This window comes from Sphaerodactylus townsendi, linkage group LG01, assembly GCF_021028975.2.
Source record: "Sphaerodactylus townsendi isolate TG3544 linkage group LG01, MPM_Stown_v2.3, whole genome shotgun sequence".
Lineage (NCBI taxonomy): Eukaryota > Metazoa > Chordata > Lepidosauria > Squamata > Sphaerodactylidae > Sphaerodactylus > Sphaerodactylus townsendi.
Genome location: NC_059425.1, coordinates 79,848,712 through 79,867,484, shown reverse-complemented (window position 1 = coordinate 79,867,484; position 18,773 = coordinate 79,848,712). Strand labels below are relative to the sequence as shown.

Below are 18,773 nucleotides of genomic sequence, written 5' to 3'. Positions count from 1 at the left end.
GGCTATTTGGTTGTATTGTTTAACATGAAAACTCCACTTAGTTGCTTTTACAAAAAATGACTGAAGTCCGTGTTCATAATTTACTCAAACGTCAGGTGGAAGAATAAAAACTTACGCTTCGTTTATCCCTGGGATTTTCTATTGCTGATTACTGTATTCCTCACTGTTTGCACAGTTGCTGATATATGTGTCATGGATGAAAGTTGTAAGGAAGGATAGCTGTCAAATTGTTTCCACACTTGATTTGTCAGAGTTAGCAAGCCTACATCTACACTAATGGCCATCACCACATCTTGTATTAGTGTAAGAACATCACCTTGCATGCTAGGTTATATTGCTTCACTATATGGGGATACTCAGGCTTCTGACGTGCTCCTGTCACTGGAGTGTTCTGACACTCCCTCTACAAAAAGTGAGGCAAGAATCCAAGCATGATGCTGCATAAGATACAGGGATCCAAGTCCAACAAAACAAAAGCTTTGGTTACCATTTATAAAACATTCTTTTATTATGAACTCTTTATTACTGAATTCTTTTACTGAATTTTTGGTTATATAGAAAGATGTAATTAACATATTTACTAGTAATTTTGAAATAATCTTAGTATTTACCAGTTACATAAAGAGTGGCCTAAAATCAACTAAATAAATAATTTTAAACTAACTATTTACTAATAAATAATTGTATTACAATAGGGCATACATTGTCTTATCATGTAGTAATCACATAACTAGGTGGTTACTAACATTTGCCCTTGGGCTAGTGCCAACCAAGAGCCTATGAAATGTGATTTGTATGAGCAAAAACATGTGCCCTAAAATGTTATATTGCATAATCAAAAGCACATACATATTCTGCTTGCCTCTTTAATGTTGGTGTCATTGATGTTTTCATCACTGTAGTTTTATAGGCTAGAATTCTAGGAGACAATGGAAATTGCAATGGGAGAGAAGATTTATGAACTAATAAGTTTTAAAACCTAGAGCAAATACATACTAAGATTGCCTAAATAATCTTCCACAAAAGAACATTCTTGATCTGATGTTTTTACATTAGCAAAAGAAGAAGCGTTTGGATTTATATCCCCCCTTTCTCTCCTGCAGGGAGACTCAAAGGGGCTTACAATCTCCTTTCCCTTCCCCCCACCCCACAACAAACACACTGTGAGGTGGGTGAGGCCGAGAGAGTTGTGAAGAACTGTGACTAGCCCAAGGTCAACAGCAAACAATAGCAAACAATACCCCTGTCTGGCTCTAATACAGGATTAAAAACTCAATTTTAATGAAAATATTTAAAACATATGTATCCTTAAACATGCGAACCATACATGTGGTGGACAACAACTATGAGTCTAGAACACAAACACACACATATACACAAGAAGGGAGATCCCTAAACCAATTCACAGGCACCAAGTCTCTATTGCGAGATCATCAAATCCTGTGATGGGATCATCATACTCTTTAGAGTGTGCACAGTTCTGAGAAGAAATCATTGGCTGATGGTCAATCTGCGGTGGAAGTGGGAGTATTGACCCGGGATGAATCCAATACTTTTGACTTGATAGTCTTCTTCAGCCACTCAAATCACTCTGGGTATAGTTTGTTCTATTACAATAATAGAATATTAATGCACAGTCACACACTCACCAACAGATCCACATTATATACCAAGATCACAACATCATCAACAGTGATCCACGTTGTATAACAGAATGGCCAATAATGATTATACATTACACCCTGAATTCAACACAAGATAATGTGCAACATACTCACAGCCTGATACAATTCTGGCTCATACACATAAGGCATTTCGTTCTGGCCTCAAGCTCAACACCATAGGTCTGCCCATTATCCTGCCAGTATGTGAAAAGGTAGAATGTCCAAGACTTTTTCAGAAGGCCCAATAAACGACACTCAAATTGCCTACAGCTGGGCCACAATGCAGAAGTGCAAGGAGACTATCCTCAGTCTGATTTAAAGAGATAGACCTTAAATAACCCATTGTATTAAGAACAGTTGAAATACAGAGGCTTTTACAAAACAGAGACTTATACAAAACAACTTATAAAAAACATCTTAAGTCAAGATCTTGATTTAAGCCCCAATGGGTCTGGAACGTTTTAAGCCTAAATATCCACTTGGCCTCTTCTCTTAGTAGGCTCTGACTTGTATTCTCAAATGGATTTCTGGCCTCATGTTTGTATAGGATCAAAAACCTCATGTCTCTATCCTTATGATTGTTCTGTAAGAAATGCTGTACCAATGGTTCCTCCAATTTATTCAATCTAATATTGGAAGAATGTTCCAAAATTCTTTGCTTCACAGGGCGGAGAGTACGTCCTACATAGAAGGCTGGACAGGGACATGATATTAGGTAAACATACTCCTTAGTGGTACAATCCTCCTTAGTGGTATTTAACTAGCCCAAGGTCACCCAGCTGGCATGTGTTGGAGTGTACAAGCTAATCAGGTTCTCCAGATAAGCCTCCACAGCTCAAGTGGCAGAGCGGGAAATCAAACCCAGTTCTCCAGATTAGAGTGCATCTGCTCTTAACTACCACCCCACGCTGGCTTTCTCATTAAATCCCACCCTTTGTATATTTCTTTGCATTTATTAAATAATTGGTTTTTTTACTATTTGTCAGCAAATGAAATACTTTTTTACTACTTTGATGTCTATGCATTTTATAATTTGTTCTAGTTATTCACATTCCACACACCATCATGGGTACATATCAGAAAGAATTTTCAGTGGGATCTGGCAAATAGCTGAAAGAAAGCTATCAGCACTTATTTTCTACTATAGAAAAGTATTTTTAAAATGTATAGAAATGAACTGGCAAGAAAAAACTGTAGCTTTTTAATAAAATGTATGTGGTAATGAGCATATTTGACAATTACTGTAAACTGGATCTAGAATTATTCAAAGGTATTATTTTTCCTGAAGGTAAAAACTTGTCTGGGGTATATAGATTGCTGGTGAAGTTCATGCAATGAATGCTCTTTCACAGGGGGTTGTGGGTGGGGTGAGGACTATATGTACCTATAGCAAACTAGCATGGCTACACTACATCCTTTGTCTGATATCCAGTTTTTCATGTACTGGAAATCTTTTTTTAAATATATAAAGCATTATCTATCATATATTCATTCATTTATTTACTTCCTTTATTCCACACCTTTCTCCCCAGTGGGGATCTAAAGTGGCCTGTGTTCATTGAATCTGGATTGCAAATACTTTGCCATGCCTTTGCTATCCATTTTGCTAACAAATGTGTCAGGAAAAATCTCAGTTTACAACATAGTTAGTTTTCTTGGTTTCTCAATCATGCTTTAGTTAGGTGGGGAAATTTTAAGGCTTGTATCTCTAATGCTCCAGCCTGGACCATTTTATATCTGACTGGCCAAATCAATCATGTTTGCTTTTGTTATTAAATTTCTGTATTCTTGCACTGCTGCCTGGGAACTATCATTCAGTTCTGTCAGTTATTAGGATGCGCCAGTGTAACCCCCATGCCCAGAATGGGTTGGCCCAGAATGGGTTGACCCAGTAAGGGGGTGGAGACTCAGAGCAGCAGAAAGGCTGAAAGAGCTCTTTGCAGAAGACAAGGCTACCAGACTCGGACCTTGATTTCTATAAGCCCTTAACACCTTGTTAAGGTAATTGCAATATTGTTGGGAACTACTGGGAAGGTAGTTGTTGTTTTGCTATGTTGTAAATGTTGGAGTTTATTGTTTCAGGGTTTTCTTTTGTGGTTGTAATGGGTGAGAGTTCTCCTGGAGACCTTCATCATGTTGCAACCTGTTCATCAAGCCCTTGGAGTCTTCAGGAGCCAGCCAACTTGCAAAGAAGAATTTGGACTTGGCAATATCAGTAGACTGTAAATAGAAGGACTTGAAATGCAACCTGAACAGGACCTTGAATTGTAACGTTAAATGTTGATGTTTTAAAAGTGTTAATTGTAAAGAAAAGTAAACCATTTTGTTGTTTAAAAATTGTTGTTGCAACTCATTCCAAGTACTGCCCCACAGAACCCACAAGCTGAGGTTACACCAGCATAATGAATGCCAAATGCCAAATGATTCCTGTTATTAATACATTTTATCATATATTTAATTAAATACCTATACATTATTATAAGTATTTAACAAATTTATAGATAGAACTAAATAGATATAACTTTATCAAAGGGTTGATAAAGTTACATCGCAAATTATTTATACAGTTACTTTTTATTCAGGATTGTTACGCACTTTTAAAATGATAATATAGTAGAAGATCATACGTAGTAAATACGAGTGAACGTCAACTCTCTCTTTATTAATGACTACAAAAGAAGATCCATATTATATTTAAAAGATATATATTATATGTTGATTTACATATAGTAATGTTTTTGTGTGATTATTATTATTCTTTTAAAAAAATTATTTGGAAAAATAATAATTTTTTTAAACCCATAATGAATGCTGCCAAGTGATGAATGCCACTGATCATGTAGGTACAAAAGCAGCACATATGCCATTATGTAGCTGAATTGAAATGCTGTATGATCTGCCTGGGAAAACCCTTGGGTCATGGGTACTGCAAACTAGTCAGCAGATAGCAAGCATGCAGCAGTAGCAGTAGCTATCCAGCCAACTACTGTTCTGAATGACTTCACAGAGTTAGCCAGTGTGGCATAGTGATTAAGAGCAGCAGACTCTACTCTAGAGAACTGTGTTCAATTCCCCAGTCTTCCACATCAAGTCTGCTGGGCCAGTCAAGAGTTCTCACAGAACTCTCTCAGACCATGTGGAGGCAGGCAATGGGAAACCACCTCTGAATGTCTCTTGTTTAGAATACCTTACATAGTCTTTATAAGTCAGTTGAGACTTGACAGCACTTTCCACCAACACTATAAAGATTTTAAACTACTCAAAATGCTGTTTATTTTGAATTGCAATCAATGCACAAAGCAAACAGCATCATATACATGTTGATACATGAGATCAAGATCAATCATTAAGGAGGCCTCTCATTGAGGAAGTTGAGGCAATTCTACCTCCATCCCCATTCTTGGGCTTCCCTTTTAAAATTAACTGAAGAGCAGATTAGCACCAACTGCCCATTTAGTCATCACCATCCATCATCAACAAAAATCAGACGCCAACTGCAGAAACAGTCAATGGGATATATAACAATAAATTGTTAGATAATCAACATCAAGATTAGATTTTGTGGGACAGGGATCTGGTAACTATAGGGCTGAGAGTATTGATAACTTCTGCTCCCTGACAGCAATACCAATAGGTGCAATCAACAATAGATCCAGCTTTTTCCAGTTACCTTTGTCATGGCTCTAACTTCAGCTGATCTCCCAAATGGCTGTAAATTCCTTCTCTATCCCAAATGATATAGATGCAAATGGCTGTGCTGACTAACCATCTTGTACCATGGACTCCAAATCTGTGTTTTACATGGTAAATGTCTTTCCCCTTTGTCCCACTGAAATCTATTACGAATAGGAATGGCAATGAGATTTAATGCCCTGTTTAGGGCAAAATAACTTCAGAAGGTATTCTGAAACTCAATTCTGGAGGATACCAATTCTGGCACAGAAATTGCATGTAAGGGGGAGAAGGTATGGTCTGAATATCTCCAGCTACACTAGACCTCACTTCACAAGCAAGAGACTGCAGTACAATGTTGACAATGCTATTGACTCCATGTCATGCTAGAAACACTCTTTCTCTGCACCTGGCCAAAGGACATTCTGGATTTTGCATTTTCCAAATTAGTCTGGAATTTTGATCAGATCAGGAACTGGCTCATTCTACAATCCACCAACGTGTTCCAGAGTGAGAACCAATAATTCTTTTCTTCATTAAAAAGAACAGAAAGACAATTGTTTAGCCTCTCTGCAGAGTGCAACAAGATTCACAAGGTTGACTACATCTAGAATTCTCTTGTATAGCCCTTCATAGATAACCATGGCAGTAGTAATCACCCTCTGACACACTATAATCTTAAATATTTTTTCATAATTGGTCGGTTATGGCTCAGGTTGTATCATCCCTAGCTGTATGTGCACCATCAGCTTGGAGAGATCTGAGTCAATTAAGTGATGAAGGAGGATGCCTGCAGTAGCTGAACTGATTGTAAAGATCAGTCTCAGTGCACATTAACAAATCCATCCACTGGTCATTGGCCAAGGCACCACTGAGGTCTATGATTGTATTCCTCAGATAACCTGGAATTCCATCATCATTCTGAGGAGACCTACTTAACTGGTCTGTAACATGATGGGGACATACTGAAAGCAATTGTCTGACAATCATAGCATGTGAAAGAAACCTCTTTCAGAATGTTTCATGCTGTATTCTTTGCATGTTACTTTAAATAGAAAACAATATAGTTTTATAAAAAAAATAGAAGAGTTGGATGTATATCCCCCTTTCTCTCCTATAGGAGACTCAAAGGGGCTTACAAACTCCTTACCCTTCCCCCCTCACAACAAACATCCTGTGAGGTAGGTGGGGCTGAGAGAGCTCAGAAGAACTGTGACTAGCCCAAGGTCACCCAGCTGGCGTGTGTGGGAGTGCACAGGCTAATCTGAATTCCCCAGATAAGCCTCCACAGCTCAGGCAGCAGAGTGGGGAATCAAACCCGGTTCCTCCAGCTTAGAGTACACCTGCTCTTAACCACTACGCCACTGCTGCTCCTTAATACCTTAATATTATACCTTAATATTAATATTATAATAAATACCTTAATATTATCTTATATTTCAGAATTTCTCCATCAAATTGGCTGCCGCTCAAGAAATCTACAAACATCTGAAAATATTAGATTATTTTCCTTAATGAAAGGGGGAGGGGGATCTGTCTTTTCTTATGCTAACAGAAATGCAGCCCTAGTTTTAAACACACATACAAGACAATAGTGGGTGCCTGTTTTTAGGTGTGCTTTGGATGATAAAAAATGCAACTAAGAATTATCAGTGGTTGAAACTGCTGGAAGATAAAATAAAGAAAAGGCAGCTATTGAAAAAAATAATTGAACCATTTTGTTGGGAGGTCCCGGTCCACATATAAAATGCAAAATGTTTGCAAATTGTGTGATTTTCTTTATAATTTTCTTCTTGGAAACAGTTTAGCCAGATATGATAGCATGGGAGGCAGCTGGGTGTAGCTTTTAGCTGAATAGAAGAAATCAGCAAGACAACGCTAGATAAGAATGCCTTTTTTTCATAGCTAGGAATGAGGAATTTCTGGATTTTGAATAACCTGTTGATACTTTTAAACGTAATCATAATACATTTCTCTTTCTAGTTCTTTTTGGTTTTATTCACAGGAATTTGTTATTTCTTTTCTGACAGAATTATTTTCAGTATAATGCAATTAGGATGATCTACTCACATGTATCATTTAGGCCTCTAGGAAGAGTACATCAGCACATAAGTTAGATATTCATGGGAGACCTAAATCTAATCTATTTCCCCTTTCCTGTTGTCATTCCATGTTTTGCATTGTTGGAAGCATGAGTAAATGAAAGGCTCAGTATTGATTTCCGTGCAGATGTTAATAATTTCCTTGTACATCTTCTCTGAAATATTGGCTACTGATGCACAGAATTTGATGTCACAATCATTCTTTGAGACAGAGAAGATGCACTAACCTAACACAGCAGCCTTTAATCTCTGTGGGATCCAAGTTGAATTAGGTCACCAGCAAAATGCGTGCACTTTCCTGGCACTAATCTTAATGACTGTTTGTTTACATCATATGTGTTTCTGGTGTGAGTGTGAGTGACTGAATAGCTTTGCCCACAGGAAGCTAAATATCAGCATAAAATAAAGGGTAAAACTTGAATTTCTTGGCAAAACATTCAGTAGATGCTTTGTATAAGAAGCAATATTTTTATTTATTTATTTATTTATTTGATTTATGAGTCGCCCTCCCCCGAAGGGCTCAGGGTGACGTACAACAAAGAATAATATACAACTTAAAACCCTTGTTATTAATTAAAAATATGCACAGATCCAATAAAATCACAATACAATATTAAACAGAATACAAATGGCAATAAGCCCTCCCCCTCCCTTGAGTCCATTGGAGGCTGGGGTGGTGGAATCAGCCCCGGCTGGCTAAAAACCTGGCGGAACAGGTCCGTTTTGCAGGTCCTGTGGAAACTTAGTAAGTCCTTCAGGGCCCTGGTCTCCTTGGGGAGCCTGTTCCACCAGAGAGGAGCCAGGGCTGTGAAAGCCCTGGCCCTAGTGGAGGCCAGCCAGACGTGTTTTGGGCCAGGGAATATAAGAAGCAATTCATTTTAGGAAGCAATACTTCTTGCTGTTAAGCAGTATCTTCAGTCACTGAGAAAAAAGTAGATCATCAAGTGTTTGGAAATCAAGGATTCAAGCAATGTAACATTGCTTGATGATTGGGTCGGAGCGGGAACATTACTGTGCCCCAATTGAAAATTCATATTCTTACTTTCGTTTTTATGTTGCTATTAGGCACATGTGAACAATTTTTACAAATCATTGTCTTGTAGCAACGTTATTTCATTATTATGTAGCCACTCCCAGCACACAGCAAAAAAAAGGCTATGCATGCTCGGCGCACAGCCCACTGCACTCTGATTGGCTGGAAGGCTCCAAGGGCGGGAACAACAAGATGCGTCTGTCCCGTTTCTCCCCACCGAACCAGCTTCGGCACTTGATTGGTTAAAAAATGCACTTCAATGCAGGTTCTGAAAAAACGCATGATGGGGGGGGGGGGGGGGGAATGCGCGCCAGAACCTTGATGAAGCCGTGTTTGGCACTTGAGCGGTGGGGAGTTCTGATTAAAAGTGTGATTTATCAAATGAGTATCATGCAATTAACCGCCTGTGGGGAATCACCCTATGTTCCCTGTATTCTGAGGAGGTTGGCTTTTGTTCAGTGTGTGCGTGTGCGTGCGTGTGCGTGCGTGTGCGTGCGCCCAGCAAAAGGCAAGCCCTGTGGGCATTTTTCCCTTAGGCTGGGTGCAAACAATGACATGGAGTAGTTGCAACAGAGAAGGCTCACAAGTCATGCTGCTTTTTTCATGCTACTGACTATCACCAGTCCAATGGAGTTCAGCCTCCCTCCCCCACAGGTCAACCTTGAATTCTTCTGAAAGGTTGGTGAAAACACATTAAATGGCCAATTGATAAACTCAGCCCTTTTGGATCTCTCTCCAGCTCTTTCCCACCTTTTTCTTTGCCATTGTGAGAGGAAGAGACATGAAGACAATATAGCTGGTTTAGCAATGGCCATGACAAGGCAAGCCAGAATATCACTTCCCATAAAGAACTAAATATATACATTCATGGGGGGAGACTAGTCTTCTATATTACCTTTTTTACAGAAGAATTTATTGTTCGTCATCCAACCTTTTTCAGGAGAAGTTAGCTACAATTAAGTTCCTTGAATTCGATGAGGCATTAATCACTACTAATTTAAGTCCTACTGATTGTAACCTGGAATCTTCTGCATACAAGACAGATGCTCCTTCACTGAGCCACATTGTCATGTCCCCTCCCCCCACCCCCTATGGTAAAGCCCATATGGATAAGAGCTGCATGAACATGTTGCAGTTAACTGGAGATAACGGAAGAAAGTCACTGTTGTCCTGCTTAGCCTACCAAAACTGTTTAAAAATTAAGCTCTGCATTTACAACATTTGGAGAAGATCATGCAAAGGAGCACATACTGTTTCCACAAAGAAACATCACAGTACTACACCTTAAAGGAGAGAGAACAGAAACCTCTCAGCAGACTAATTATTGAGACAAATGACTGTGTTTAAATCTTTTCTTACACAGAAATATAATGCATACCTTAAACTGATGTCCTTACAAAGCAACTGATCAGAGCCATTTAAATAATTTCTGCTATGTGCTTAGTTCAAGCATTGTTAGAATTTGTTTCCCCCACCATCCCCACTCCAATCTGGCAGGTACAACAAAGAGAACACTTTCAAATGTTGTAGATGCAAAATATACCTTCCCTACTCTGTTTCCTACCCTGTGCTGTGGATGGAAAGGACCATGACAGCTTTAGGCTCCTAATAATCACCACCCATATGCCAGAAATGGTGACAGGAAAAACAGCCTCTCCACAGTGTCATGAATCACTACAATCACTGTAACTTGAAGGGAGCCCCTTTGGGATTCCAAGAATGGGGTCCTAGTAATAAGGAATTTTAAGGCAACTGTACATTTTTCTTGCACATTTTTTGTCCTTTTCAGTGGAACCTGCAAGTCCCCAGTGGACTGTGCCCTCATTAATAGCACTGAATCAGTTATTTCCCTTACCGGCATTGCAATGTTCATGTACAGGGATACTCATACTCCTGAATTGTCTAGTGCAATGCTGACAGGAGGAAGAATGTTTTTTAAAGGAAGCCTTTTGCTGAAATTTTGACAGCACACCACTGTTCATGGTAACAAGTTGGTTGCATTAATGGGATACATTACAGTTTCTTCATTGCCAAAGCAATTGTCATGCAATACCATTTCCAGGTCTCATTACAATCATTGGGAGTGCTAGAGAAGATGAGGCGGCGGCAGCGGCAGACTATTAGAATTTTAATACTGAGTTAATTCGGTGACACAGTGAGTGGCAGCAAAAGAAAATGACACAAAGTAATCCCATCTACAGTCATTACAAAGAGTGAGCAGAGGTGAATCTATTGCAGTCTCTTAAGGCCTGATCTTTCTGTGCCTTTGCCTTTTCGTACAACAGCTGATCAGAAAACAAATTCCAGTTAGCTGCCCTGGTTGAGAATCCACTCCTCAAAGCAATATTACTGCTGGAATTATCCAAGAGAATACAGACAGACAGAAAAACTGTAAAATGGAGAGACTAATTTCAGTGTAGGGATTCCCCAACTTGTTCGTTTGCAGATGTAGTGCACTAGACGAACAATGCTAATTAGTATTCCATTAAAAAGGAAAAAATCTTGCTGAGACCTGGAGTCGCATCCCAACAGTCAAAGTGAAACATGGCTCACTAATGTAGCCTTAATTCTTTTTATTTTGCAGAGACAGCAAGCTGACCATGTTGCTCCGAGAGTCCCTCGGGAACATGAACTGCCGTACCACTATGATAGCTCACATTTCAGCAGCTGCAGGGAATTATGCTGAAACACTTTCCACAATCCAGATTGCATCCAGGGTCTTAAGAATGAAGAAAAAGAAAACTAAGGTAAGGGAAGAGGAAACTCTTTTGTTATCCTCCACTGGAAAGAGCTGAATAGCCAGTGATCTTAGCCAAATAGAGAGGTAGCAACATTAATATTCATAATTTCTGAGTGAATGGCAGTATATCTGAGAGTGTAGGGGAAATCTTGTGTTTAATGCTTAAATTATTGATTTAGTATTTATGTCACTCACAGATGCAGCAGAGAGCTCACCCCCCCCCCCCCCCCCCGTGGCTTTCTTAGGATATCTCTCTGGTGGCAATTAAGTATAATTTATTGTCATCATTCTGAGGATTACTAAATGTGAACTGAGATCAATTAACAGATTTCACAAATATCACTGCACAACAATCTGTTCACACATGGAAACCTCTGCAGAAAATCAGGCTTTAGTGTGCAACTTCAAAGTTAATTTTCTCAGTATCCCCCCACCCCCTGCCCCATTCCTCTAGCTTCTTCTGTGAACCCTAGGTCAGGAGTTTAAGGACAGTGCTGAATCTCCTGTTTGTTAATTCAGACACCATATTTGAAGCCTGTCTGATCCATCATCTAGGAAATGCAAATGAAAGTTGGGAGACTGGGTATTTTCATCTGAGATTGTGTGATTTTTTTTAATGTTCACATTTCTGAGACAAAAGGAAGTGCCAAATAGCTGTGCTGACAGCCTTTACTCGGCTTGTTTCTCAGTGGTGTGATTATATTGAAAGCTTGTGTGTTCTTGCAGGACAAATATTTAGTCCAGCAATTTGAGGCAGGTTCTATGAATAGCAGCAGTGCTTTTCAGCAGCACCTAGAGCCTTGCAGGCAGCAGGGAAAATGCTGTTATTAGTGGAATGGATCTGTGGCAGTCAACCCATTGTGTTTCCCTTGTAGAAGGAGTTGTAGCTGTCAGTACATGGGATTGAAAGTAACAACTCCTTCCCATGCAGACTCCAATTTTTGGGGTCAAACCAGATATGATATTGGTGCTCTGTGACAAGGATCTCCATCTCCTGCAGGTTTTTCTTTTCACTTCAAAACAACTGCAGGGGCCTGCTAACTTTGTTTTTGCAGTGCCACTGGAGAAGACGTTTGCAGTGCCACTGGAGAAGCAGCCGCTATTAGGTCTATCTCGGAAAAAAAAATAAGTCCAGATGCCCTCCCTGCCCCCAAGTCAGTTGTCGCTTCAGAATGGGAAATTTAGGTTGGTGAAGTAGAGCAAAGGAAAGGAGTTAAATACTCTCTCCTCAGTACTACTTTCTAGAACAAAGCTGCAGCTCTGTGTGGCTGCTTTGCAAGTTTCCAAGAACTAAGAATGAAACTGCACAAATCCATTCATGTCCTGCCACTGAGATCTTCAGAGGTCCTCTGCTCCACATTTTGTCATGTGCAAAAGTTAAATCTGCGTTGGCAGAGGCAGGGCTTTTTCAGGAGCGGTGCCAAAGCCTGGAGGCTCTTCCTAGTGTTGCTCACCCTTTTTCTGTTTTGTATCAAACCTCATTGGGCCAGATGATGGTCTTTTATTATTTCTGTTTTCCTTGTATACATTTCCTTGGTCAGATTTTGTGATAGCTTTCTACGATTGGATGTTGGTTTTGAAGTTTGCAAGTTGCCATGAAAGAACAGTTACCGTGAGTCTAAATGACTGCAAATCAGGTTTAAATTTGATGTCAGGTTTCTGGAAAAAAATGTGTTCATTATAATAAAATGGTAATGAGAGAATAACTTACCCAGGAAGATGCTGAATCCTTTTCTGGAGGTCTTCCAAGTAATGACTGAATAAGCATCTAGTGTGCATTACTAGAATCTATGGAACGCTGTTGTTACATAAGTTTTGGAAGAATACGACTAAATTAAAATATGCCTGCAATCCCCTCCCCATTGTGTGAGTCCCCCCCTCTGTCAGCTACCTGTGCAGGATAAGCCACCTTGGCCTCACAGGTACCCTTCTAGAACAAACAGAACAAGACTCTGGCTTCTGTTCATAAGCCCTTTACTTCTGTCAGGTAGTTAACCTCACTCCTGCAAGTGTGAGCCTCTGCGCTACACCAGCTGCACCCTCTTGCCTTGCCTCTCTTTATCCCTCTCAGGAGGTTCCCTCCCTTCTGGGAGCTCTCTGCTCCTGTCTCCTAGTGGCAGGCGAACTGTCTGTCTTGCCCTGCCAGTCTGAGACTGGTTCTTCAGTCTTCCTGGCCTTCCTTCTTGATTGCAGCCTGGCAGAGGCTGTGCTGGCCCTGCCCCACTCTCCAAGGTGGATAAGAACTGCTGATTGCTACCTCCACCCTGTTCCCTCCTGTTGAGTGTGCATTATGCTCTTGAGTCTGCATCATGATTAAATTCTAGTTGCAAAACTAACATTTAATTTGTCTTTCCATTCATAGTACACATCAAGTTCTTCTGGAGGAGAAAGTTCTTGTGAAGAAGGAAGAATGCGAAGGCCAACCCAGCTGAGGCCTTTCCATTCTCGAAATGTGATCGATCCAGACTTCCCTATTCTTCACTTGTCAAGTGATCCAGATTATTCTTCTAGCAGTGAACAGTCATGTGACACAGTGATTTATATTGGGCCCAATGGCACAGCCCTCTCTGACAAGGAGCTGACAGATAATGAAGGTCCCCCTGATTTTGTCCCTATAGTTCCTGTCCTTCAGAAAACCAAAAATGAAGGCAGACTGGAGGAAATGGGTGAAACAGCCCCTAGCACCTCTGAGAGAGACTGTTTAAAGTGCAATACCTTTGCAGAGCTGCAGGAGAGGTTAGACTGCATTGATGGAAGTGAAGAGACAGACAAATTTCCTTTTGAAGAACTTGCTGTTAGCTCAGACCAAATGACTAAGTGTCCTTTGTCTAGCCAAGTGGCAGAGCACACACACATGTCAGAGCTGGACAGGGAAGATGGTATCACAGATTGTCAACATCCTGAAAAAGATGACAGGGAAAACCTCAATGCAACAGCCAGCAAAATTCAGGGAAGTCATTCTCCTGTTAACACTGGAGTACTTCATGATACTTCTACTCCTTCCTCTCCTAGAAGTGTGACAGGCAGTCCTAGTAACCAAACTTTCTCTTCCCAACAAACATACTGTACAGACCTGAAAAGCAGCCGAGAAAGTCTTAACACTTGTGGCTTTGTAGAAGGCAAGCCCAGGCCAATGGGTTCACCACGGCTTGGCATTGCAAGTCTTTCCAAGACATCTGAGTACAAGCCACCAACCTCTCCTTCTCAGAGATGCAAAGTTTATACCCAGAAAGGGGTACTACCCAACCCTGCACCTCCACCATCTTCACTAAGTAAGGACTCTGGCATGGTCTCCAGTGAATCTTTGATGCAGACAGAGATCCGTACTCCTCCAATTGGAATGAGCCCTCAGATTATAAAAAAGTCAGTGTCTGCCAGCAGTGGTGATTTTGTAGAGTCAATGGATGAGGAAGAGCAGAAGCTACAGTCTCTTTCTCCCAAATCAAAGAAAGAGATTTTGAGCACTACCATGGTCACAGTACAGCAGCCATTAGAACTGAATGGGGAGGATGAGTTGGTATTCACTCTAGTTGAAGAGCTGACCATTAGTGGGGTTCTAGAAAATGGGCGGCCAACGAGTATCATCAGTTTTAACAGTGATTGCTCTGTGCAGGCATTGGCCTCTGGATCTAGGCCAGTTAGCATTATCAGCAGCATTAGTGAAGATCTAGAATGCTATGCCAGTACGGGCCCTGTGTCTGAGGTCAGCATCACCCAGTTTCTGCCTCTTCCCAAAATGGGACTGGATGAGAAAGCTGAAGAGGCTGAAATCAGGCGCTCGTCTATTAGCTCATGGCTAAGTGAAATGAGCACTGGCAGTGATGGAGACCAGTCCTGCCACAGTTTCATAGCACAGGCATGCTATGGTCATGGGGAAGCCATGGCAGAAGCTCCTGAACCTGAGCTTGCAAGAACTGTACCGAACAGCAGCTTGGCCTGTGCAAACGATAAGCAAAAGCCAGTGACTGAGAATAAGTTTGTACTTCCAGAAGGGGTTGAGGAATGTATTAATAAGATGTCACCCATTAAAGGCTGCAAATTATCGGCCCTGGGAAAGACTACAGTCACAGTTTCAAACACCACAAGCCTAAGCAGTTGTGAAGGCTTCATTCCAATGAAGACCAACATCACCGTATATCCTTGCATTGCCGTTAATTCCTTTAAGGCTCAAGAAACTCATGAGACTGTATTGGTAGCGTCTTTGCCAACAAAAAGTCCACATCCACAAGAGGTGAGAGAATCGATTATAAGAAAAGAGATAAAGTTTGATGATCCTTGGCTAAAGAGGGAGGACAGTGTAAAGAAAGAAAGCAATGGTGCAAGTCCTGGGCCCAAGTCTGAAACTGTGCCTGAGCAGAATAAGAAGCAGAATGCAGAAGACAGGTTCAGTAGCAGCAGTGGAGAGATCTCTAGCTCCCCAGGATCTGAAACTCTGAAGAGGGTTGTAGATGGCTGTGAAACAGGGCTACAGAATTGTATACTCCCCAGCCCATTTCATTCCACTGAGAACATGAAGAACAGCAGCCTCACATGGGGGTTCCAGAAGGGCAGCAAGCCAGAGGAACTGGACGAGGTTTCCTATCATTTTGTTGAAGAGAACAAGGCCATGAGCTCTGCTATTGCTTCTCAGTCTTCAAAAGCCAGCCTGGAACAAAGGATTGCTTCCCCCAAGCACTGTATTCTGACACGTCCTAAAGGAACACCGCCATTGCCTCCTGTGAGAAAATCTAGCTTGGATCAGAAAAATAGGGCCAGCCCTCAACATAGCGGTTGCAGTAGTAGCGTCGGAAGTCCTTCCAACCAACCAGCATCTTTTCTGCCTTGTTTTCCTGATGAACTGAATGGAAAACTGAAAGGTTCCAGTACAGAGAATAGTACTAACAGCAGCAGTAAGCTATTTAGTGCCAAACTGGAACAATTGGCTAGCAGAACCAATTCCCTGGGAAGGTCTAGTGGGAGCCACTATGAGTGCCTATCATTGGAAAGGGCAGAGAGTCTGTCATCTTTCAGCTCCAAGATGAGTCCTGGGAAAGATACCACAATGCCCAGAGCTGGACGGAATCTCAGTCGTAGTGTGATGTCCTCACCAACAAACTCAGGCATTTCTCAATCTGCAGGTGCTTCACCAAAGGCCAGTCAGTCAAAGATCTCTGCAGTGAGTAAGCTCCTTCTGGCCAGTCCGAAGGCCCGAAGCCTGGCTGCCTCAACCACCAAAACACTTAGCTTTTCTACCAAGTCCCTTCCTCAATCTATGGGGCAGAGTTCAAGTTTGCCTCCAAATGGGAAGAGCATGTCCTGGTCCACTCAGTCTCTCAGCAGGAGCAGGGGCTCTGGACTTTCTTCAAAACTGCCTCTCAGAGCTGTCAATGGGAGGATTTCAGAACTCCTGCAAGGAACCACAGGCACCAGAGGCTTGCAATTACGCAGGAACTCAGATACTGATGAACGTGGTGGGACCCATGGAGATGAGAAGCCACCTGTTCCCCTGCTGCCTTCACCTTACAGCAAGATCACTCCACCCAGGAAGCCTCACCGTTGTAGCAGTGGTCATGGAAGTGACAACAGCAGTGTCCTGAGTGGGGAACTGCCCCCTGCCATGGGGAAAACAGCCTTGTTCTACCACAGTGGAGGAAGCAGTGGATATGAAAGCATGATGAGGGACAGTGAAGCAACAGGGAGCGCTTCCTCTGCACAAGACTCTATGAGCGAGAACAGCAGTTCTGTCAGCGGACGGTCCCGAAGTCTCAAAAATCCAAAGAAGCGTCCAAATTCAGGTATGTCTTTGTTGAATAAAATCAGAATAATATTGAGCAATGCTAATTAGTTTAGAATAAGTTAGGTTTGCAGAAAGCAGAAGAGTCTGTCTGTTGGAGGAATATGTACATTGTACCTTTAATAAAAGTTGTTAAGTTTGGCCCTTTATTAATGCTGATTCATTCCTCTTCAGCAAATGCTTCACTGTTGAATTCTATGACATTTAAAATGCCTAAGTTGATAAGACTGTGCTGATAATGTTTTGGAATAAGAAACTAACAAATTCATGTCCACAACTTCTGAGGCCAGTTCAGGCAGAACTCTTACTAGAAGAAACTTCAACTAATGCTTGTCCTAAACTGTGATTACTATATTTCTCTTACTTACTTACTTACTTACTTACTTACTTACTTACTTACTTACTTACTTACTTACTTACTTACTTACTTACTTATTTTTATATACTGCCCACCCCTGAAGGGCTCTGGGCGGTATGCAGAGGATAAAATACTAATAAAACAGTATAAATACGATCACATAATTAGAATCAAAAATAATTTTCATAGCATTACAACAAAACCAATTAACAGATGGTGACTTAAAAAGACCTACCCGCCCTGGGAGGGGACTGGCCACAACACAATGGTAACCAGTCATGGTAATATACAAGGAATAGTGGGGAAAATAGCAAATCATGTTCCAAATCATGATGTTCCAAAAGACCGGTGGAACAATTCCATTTTGCAGGCCCTGCGGAACTGATCAAAGTCCTCCAGGGCCCTGATGGCTGGGGAGAGAGTGTTCCACTAGGCAAGGGCCAAGGCTGAGAAGGCCCTGGCCCGGGTGGAGGCTAGTTGCATCATAGAGGGGCCGGGGACCACCAGTAGATTTGCCTCTGCAGAATGCAGAGGCTGAGTAGGGACATACGGAGAAAGACGGTCCCTAAGGTATGAGGGCCCCAGGTTGTGAAGGGCCTTAAAGGTGTGCAAGTGTATGATTTATAGTCCATTCTACTACCCATGTTTAGACAACTTATAGACAATGTTTAGACAATTTATCCAATTACTGTTTTTTGTAGCTTTCCCTATTCTTTACAGAAAGTAGTTTTGAACTCTGCTGAGAACAAGGAAAATATTTAACCATACACAGGTCTCAGGATGTCATTGTTCTTAACTACATCTCTAGCCAATTTAGTAAGCTGTGGTATTTTGTTTTGCCTGTGTTTGTCTTATGCTGAATTATCTATATCCTTTTCAGGGAAAGATGAGAGGGGATGTGGATCAGCCTGCTCCCATCTTCCTGTCTCTCCCCCACCCCCCAGATTTACCTTAAAGATTAAAGAAGCTTACTTATGCACCAACGTCAACAAAACTATTATCATTGGCAATGTTGAACATCATGCTTTGATAAAAGAGCATGTACAGCACTCCAGACGGCTATATAGCAACACTTTTATTTTCTACAGTTGCGCCCTCCATTTTGTTCCCGTGGCAGCACTGAGCCCACAAAATGGTGGGCACAACTGTACAAAATAAAAGTGTCCAGAGCACTATACATGTTCTTTTATAAAAATACAATCTTTACCATTGCAAACGATAACAGTTTTGACAAAGCTGGTGCATAAGTAAGCTTCTTTAATCTTTAAAGAGAATCTGCCCTACTTCACAGTGCAGTTGTGCGCTGCTGTAACTTCCAATGTAGCATGCATGACCTCATTATCATCTTTCCCTGAGAAAGGATATAGCCAAGCACTGCCCAGCTTCCTTTGAGAATTGAGCTATGTTAGTTCTGACCATTGACAACTTTTT

The 18,773-nt window shown here is 41.3% G+C and overlaps 1 protein-coding gene across 4 annotated transcripts in view; it reads left to right on the top strand.

Annotated features, from left to right (window-relative positions):
- The window catches only part of KIF26B (kinesin family member 26B), a 399,021-nt gene that overhangs the window by 356,045 nt on the left and 24,203 nt on the right, over window positions 1-18,773 (top strand). For all 4 annotated transcript variants that reach the window (XM_048484868.1, XM_048484858.1, XM_048484878.1 and 1 more), the window contains 2 exons: window positions 11,056-11,218; window positions 13,574-16,985. In XM_048484868.1, coding sequence (XP_048340825.1) covers window positions 11,056-11,218; window positions 13,574-16,985 — 3,575 coding nt within the window. The remainder of the gene's footprint in view (window positions 1-11,055; window positions 11,219-13,573; window positions 16,986-18,773) is intronic.